The sequence below is a fragment of the Penaeus chinensis genome, chromosome 11, assembly GCF_019202785.1.
Source record: "Penaeus chinensis breed Huanghai No. 1 chromosome 11, ASM1920278v2, whole genome shotgun sequence".
NCBI lineage: Eukaryota > Metazoa > Arthropoda > Malacostraca > Decapoda > Penaeidae > Penaeus > Penaeus chinensis.
Window position 1 is genome coordinate 6226660 of NC_061829.1, and position 6952 is coordinate 6233611.

General features: G+C 37.0%; 1 protein-coding gene across 1 annotated transcript in view; it reads left to right on the forward strand.

The window, feature by feature from the left end:
* LOC125030741 (calcyclin-binding protein-like) overlaps positions 1–5713 on the forward strand; it is a 17715-nt gene extending 12002 nt beyond the window's left edge. The window contains exons 3-7 of the mRNA XM_047620997.1: positions 1570–1666; positions 1821–1917; positions 2841–2950; positions 3165–3340; positions 4854–5713. Coding sequence (XP_047476953.1) covers positions 1570–1666; positions 1821–1917; positions 2841–2950; positions 3165–3340; positions 4854–4934 — 561 coding nt within the window. The 3' untranslated portion in view covers positions 4935–5713. The remainder of the gene's footprint in view (positions 1–1569; positions 1667–1820; positions 1918–2840; positions 2951–3164; positions 3341–4853) is intronic.
* Positions 5714–6952: the final 1239 nt, after the last annotated feature.

Below are 6952 nucleotides of genomic sequence, written 5' to 3' on the forward strand. Positions count from 1 at the left end.
CATCTGTTCAAAATCTGATAACAGAGTTATTAAAAAAATATTAAAGACTATTTACATAAATCAAAATGCACTCTAAAAACATTTAAGCAATATTTAATACGGTTGAATTTCTTGCTTTCTTGTTGCATGTATCTGAATTATTTCCTACCATATTTTCATTTGTTTAAGTGTTTGATCTCTTGCTTTCTCTCTTTCTTGTCTTCCTTTTCCTCTTTTCCTCCCCCCCAATCCCTTGCCCGTTGTTGTCGTGGGGGGGCTTAGGAGGCGGAGACTGGGACCCAATGCTGGGGAACTCCCCAACCTTGGGACTCATCCCTCGACTCAACAAATTTTGCATGGTCTTTTTTTTTCCCCCTCCTACTTTTTCCTTTCTGTCCCTTCACCAACCCCTTCTACTATCCCCTTCCTAAGGTGTGAGAGCCGTGCTGAAAGGATGAAAGGCTGACTTTGTGCCAGTCCTGAACGGCCTGAGGGAGCCATGGGCACGGTATTCCCCTGCTTTAGTTGTCTAGCCCTTACCCCTCAAGTGACCCTGAGGGGTGGACCATTTCTCTCCCCAACATACTCCAGGCTTATCATGGCCAACAATGAATAACCATTAACCATTAACCATTAACCATACCATTATTAGAGGCAATTGCCTCTTCATCAAATAGCTCCACCAATTTAAACTCGCCCGATTCCCTGACCCCAGGCTCTCCTTTGACCACGGCTCTGAACACTACAACTAATACCCCCTCCTCAATGCCTACTAGTACAGTATCCACCCTAATCAACACCCCAGGAGACATTTCTACTCCCAACATGCTCAACTTCAACAACTCAACCTTCTTCATCAACTACCCCATCCTCCTATATTACTACCTTACAACCTTATTGTCCACCTCCCCATAACACTATCTCCCTCAACACTACTCCCTCTTCCACATGCCCCCATCCTTCTATTACCCCCATCTCTACAAAATTTTTAAATAATCTGTTTAGCCCAGCCAAATGGGACCGATTTTTCATGATCCCTCCCACAACTTCTCACACTTTCTGCTTTGACAACCTGTTTTCATTCATCAAATGCATATACATCCTTCACTTGATCTAACCCCTATACATTACCTTACCCAACCTTAACCCATTTACTTGTCAATTCCTTTGCCCAACTTTGACAACTAATCACTACCTCAACCACCCTTCACTACCATTTACTATAGTGCTACATGACCTTAGATGTCTAGCACATTTATTTTGCTTTTAACCATTAACCATTAACCATTCCTCTTTTCCTTCACCCTGCCTTCTACTTCTCCTCCTCCTCATCCTAATCCTAATCCTCTGCCCTGCCTTCTTCTTCTCCTCCTCTGCCCTGCCTCCTCCTCATTCTCCTCCCCTGCTTTGTTGCCTTCTCATTCTCCTCCTCCACCTTGCTACCTCCTCATTCTTTTTCTTCTGTAGAGGACTACAAGCATGCAATAATTTATTGAACCTGAACTTTTACTTCTTTCTTTCTATTCCTTTTTTTTTTTTTATCATTATCATCATCTGCTTCTTTAACCAATAGTTTTCCTGCATTCACAGTTGAAGAATCTTGAGGATTCCGCAAACAAATCCGAGGCACCCAAAGCCAAGGCTGATTTCACTCCAAAGATCTACACTGTCAACATCAGGAACTATTGTAAGTGCTCCTTTTAATTTGTCTTGTTTTCATTTTTATCAGTTTTGTGAAAGCCTTTCTGTTGTAATCAATCATTTTATGATGATCAACAAATCATTGATGTTATTATAATATTTTTGATGTGTAATTTATGTAACATATTCTTTCCATACAGCATGGGATCAGTCGGATAAGTTTATGAAGTTATATATAACTCTAAAAAATGTCCATACATTGGAAAAGGACAAAATATCTGTCAAATTCGAGGAGAGGTAAGCAGCATTTTTAAACTTCTTTTTTTGTATATTTTGAACAGGGCTCATTTTGGCAAATTTTAAAAGAATTCTGAATGAGAATAGAAAATTCCACAGGGCAAAAATTATGTGAGGTTCTCTTTTGATATAAGTTAATTCATCTTGTAGTTTTCCTTTGAAGATTTTGTTTATATGAAAATATATATGGAGTTCCTGTATTACATCTGGCTCTGATAGAAAAGAATATGGAAATCCAAAGTACTAGAACAGGTGAACCTTAAATACATTTATTACACCTGACTGACCAAGGATTATAACTTAACCTAACATTCCTTAAATATGCTGAACATGCTAATATCGCCCTCCCATTGAATTTGCCTACCTTACATAGTATTATGAGAGAAAAGATCACAATTCAGAATTTAGTGTACAATTGTGTCAATTAAATGCATGTTTCATAATACAGTTAAAAAGATACAATTCACCCACTGTAAATTAGGGGACTATCAATTCTTCAGAGTAAAAAGAATTACAAGATTGTATAGCTGAAGCTGTTTACAAATTAGGTTTGGCCACTGTTTACCAAATACCAAGGTAATAGCACTCAAGTTTTCCAGATAATAGGATTTTATTTTAAAAGGTATAAACTTTGCGTGATGAAATGGGAATTTTTGGAGTTGTAGTAGATTCATCAACTTTGCACCAAGAACATTATATATTTCATACTGCAACAAAAGGGGCATGATAAATTTACTGTTAAGGTTTTGTGTATTTATTGTATATACATGAATGACTTGTTTGCCCCTCCTATATGAATTTTTGTGTTTGTTTACTTACTATTGTGAATCAAAATATTTAAAGATCTCACATGCAGACTGTGTTTTGACTGTAACATTACACTGATCAACACGTCATAGTGACTGTAATTGTGATCATTCCAGGAGCGTTAACTTACATGTCAGTGAATTAGACAGCAAGAATCACCAGCTCAGTATTCTAAAATTGGCTGAGAACATTAATCCAGATGCCAGCTACCACAAGGTCAAAACAGGTATGTCATTATTTAGAAGAAAAGGTTATGATTATTAATCTGCAATGTTTGAACTTCTAGCCATTAAATGAAATTATGTATTTCTCAAGAGTATATTGCATTATCATAAGCTTGTAAAATGAGATTTGATATTTACTACCAGTATTTTCTCATAGTCTGTGATGGAGAGGACACGTATACATTAATCCCAACTTCCGTCCCTTTTTCCTACTAGACATGGTGGTCCTTTTCCTGGCTAAGCAGAACCAAATAAAGTGGGAAGGAGTAACAGAAGCGGAGGCTCGTGCCGCTGAGGCACGTAAGCCCAAGCTAGATGGTAATGACCCCAACGGCGGAATCATGGACCTCATGAAGCAGATGTATGTGGATGGTGATGACAAAATGAAGCAGGTATGTCCTCTCTCTTTTTTTTTCTTCTTCTTCTTTTTTTCTTTCTTTCTTTCTTTCTTTCTTTCTTTCTTTCTTTTTCTTCCATCTATCTCCTTTTGCTTCTTTCCTAATTTCCTTCTGTCTGTTTACTCCACTTGGTATCTCCCAATCCCCAGTTGTCAGGTAACCCCTTGGATATAGTTGCTTCATAGCAATCACATAGCCCAAAATCTGGGCATTAGGCTTACAAGCCACTTTGCTGGGTGTGCAACTTGTAGATTGTGTACATGCAAACATTCCTATGCAGTGACAAGACTATGTTTCCCCTTTACAGTGTTGTTTTCTCTTTTTATGCTTTATCATTTTTAGGTTTATGCCATTTTCCAATGTCAGTATTTGTCATTTGACTTGCATTATCCATATGGTAATGGACTGTATTCTTTGCACAAATTCCATATAATCTCTCAAGGTAGTCAGTAATTCAGTGCAAAAATTTTCTGTATTACAACCTACACTGCTGGTCACAGCAACTAGGAATTTAATATTGAACATAGAAATGGTATCCTCCATGGAGCCGGCAAGCTTCCAGTCATGGATCAGGGATATTACCTCCCACACTTGTTTATCAATAGAAATAATGCAAAAGCCCCTTTCTAAATGCCAAATGAATCTAATCACTCTTCAAGAGGTTTGTGCACTTGCGTCAAGTCTTTTCCATTACCCAGGCCTTCATCAGAAATGCTCGTGATGGCAAGGTCGTGTCTCCCAACCGCAGCCAGATTTTCCCACAGTATGTTCACGTGACCCAACCTGCAAGCCAATTTTTTTCATGGCTTAATGGTCACCTCATCCAGATCATAGGGGTTAAATTAATTAAATCATGAGAATGCATTTGAGTGCTGTCAGATGTTTGTTCAGGAAAGGATGCTTTACATTTTGAGGTAGTCATTCCACAATTTTTCTTTTTTTCTTTTCATTTTAACACTTCATGATTCTCCCTGCTGCTTCTATGATTCATATTCTTTTTATTTTCCAAATTAATACTTGAGAGAAAAATGAAAAGTTTTCAGAAATGTAAGTATTGAAAAAGCTAGATACAAATTAGATGTTTTTGATAATTCATCAAATTTTGAAATTGAAGTACAACAATATGTTCCATATTTTGTTGTATATCATACTGCAGGGTATATGCATATTACAGTACATGTTAATTAACAAAGTAAATTTTTCATTATATATTCAATATTTCAGTATGATATAATTTTTTTATGTATATTTATATTTCCATGTACATTCATAATTCAAGATGTAACTGCCCCTCCATCTGAAGGATTTTTGCCAAACTGGCTGTAAATAAGACAACATAGTGAAGAGCAAGGAGGCACACAGGCCTTTTCCCTATATTGTTTCTACAGATCCTCTGAAGAAGCAATGTTGTGGAAAAGTCTTCAGTATATTTTGTTTGTTCTCTCCCTTCCTGTTATTATTTTATTTACTATTTGCCTTACTATTCACCCATCTCCCTCATCTACAGATGTTGAACAAGACTTGGTACGAGAGCCAGCAGAAGAGGATGATGACTGGGGAAGATGTGATGCCAGACCTCAATTTCTAAAGCACCAGACACCAGCTTTCCTTGAGGGAATAGCAGCAAGGCATTCCATTGGGTAGAGCAGGAGAGCCAACTGTTTGAAGTGGTGGTGTGTTTTGTTCAGCTTCACCCCGACTTTCATTCAGATGTTTTGTTCGTTGATTGGTTTGTCTGCCTGATGAGGTTGGGGAAGAGAGATCTATGTTGTGAAAGAATTGGGTCCCCCCCCCCTCCTTTTTTTTTTTTTTTTTTTATTCATTTGTTTATTTTTATTACAATTGTTAATGTTACTGAGAGGGAGATTAGCAAAAAATGCTCTCATATCAACTTATTTTTATTGAAGATGCTTTGTAGATCAATGATTAGCATTCAGTAGCATTTGCTTTTAGATTTTATTGTTAGTATAATAAAGGTCTTGTTTTCCCTGTTTAAAATTTTATCTTCATTGTTTTTCTTTATCCACTGGTAGCATTCAATTAAATACAAACTGTTCAGGGAACTGTGAATGAAAGGAAAATGTCTGTAAACTGTATGAAATACAATGTATTGTAATAATGCACATGTTTCATTAGTTTCATACTGAGGTTCATTGTCTCAAAAATGTATTAGTTTTAGCAGAGTTAGAAGTTTACACTTCACAGAAAGCAAAAGATATGAATACTACTCTCAGATTTTAGTGTTTTGAGGGTATCCACAACCATATGATATATGTGTGTATATATTGTTATGACTGGAATTCCTTTTGCAACATTCAGTTTTCTTTATATTTTTTCCATACACTATATATTGAAGTACAAGGATTAGCAGATAGTTTTATTTCTCGTATCCTAAAATACGGTAGTCAGAGAATACTCTGATGGGTGAGGGGAAGCTTGCTTTCTGCTTGTGGGATTCTCATCACATGGTTTCATTGATTTTTTCAAACCCGTTCCCCGTGTTAGGATAAGAGGCTGCACCTCTGCCATCACAATTCCTTCTTTGGGATAGGTTGGATATCAGTATCAGTGCCACACTAGTAGCCCAATATCTTATACAAAGATAGCATTGATTTGTTGAATACATTGCACTTTTTTTTATTGGTGTCCCAACGTAAACTTAACACAAGGCGCTCTCATTTAGTACACCAGTGAATTAAGACAAATATTTGTTTTACTATTTTATCAAATGTTATATAAATGAATCCTATTGATATGATCTGTGGTTCCAGAATGAGATAGTGGTTTAGTGATGATATCATAGTATGGGATGCAATGCATGGATACAATCTATAGCATTACTCATTGGCAGTTTGATAGTTTGAACAATGATGAAAGTTTTTTTTTCCCCTTTTCTTCCTTCCTTCCTTCCTTTCTTTCTTTCTTCAACATAATCCTCAAACTGCAGATGAATTTTTCTGGATTAGATATGGTATATGGAACATATAATTTCACCCCCAGTGCAAAAAAAACATGATGTTCATGTGAGGTTCAGCTTATTTTTTAAAAAATATTTTCACATTTTTCTGTGATTTTTCCATCTCAATGGTTTCTTATGTTGAAAACTACATTAATTAACTCAGAAAATATCATAAGAGAAATGATGAAAGGCTAGTTTTGTGTCCAGGAGCCATGGTATTCCCTTGGTTAAATGCCTGAGGGATAGACCTTTTCCTCTCCCCATTTATTTCAGGCTCACCATGGCCAATAATGAAGATTTTTTTACCCTAATTATGGCATTAACCCCTCAGTGACAGGTATTGGAGATCTCTTGACATCATAGACTCTGGTGATTTCTGGCAGTGTCCAGCTGCTGGGTGCAGGAGTTTGCTACATGTAGCAGATCTTCCCACTCTAGCACATATAGCCGTACTCTCTACCCATAACAGTTTGTTATGATGGCTATACACGTGACCCGATAGTAACGGGTTAAGGCTGGCCCCTTCACTGGTTTCCTGACCCCTGCCTCTCCTTTAATCACTAATACCCCTTCCTCAATGTTTGCTGTCAACTATATCCATTACGAATAGTTACTCAACCTTCAGACTACACCCCTTCCTCTCTCCC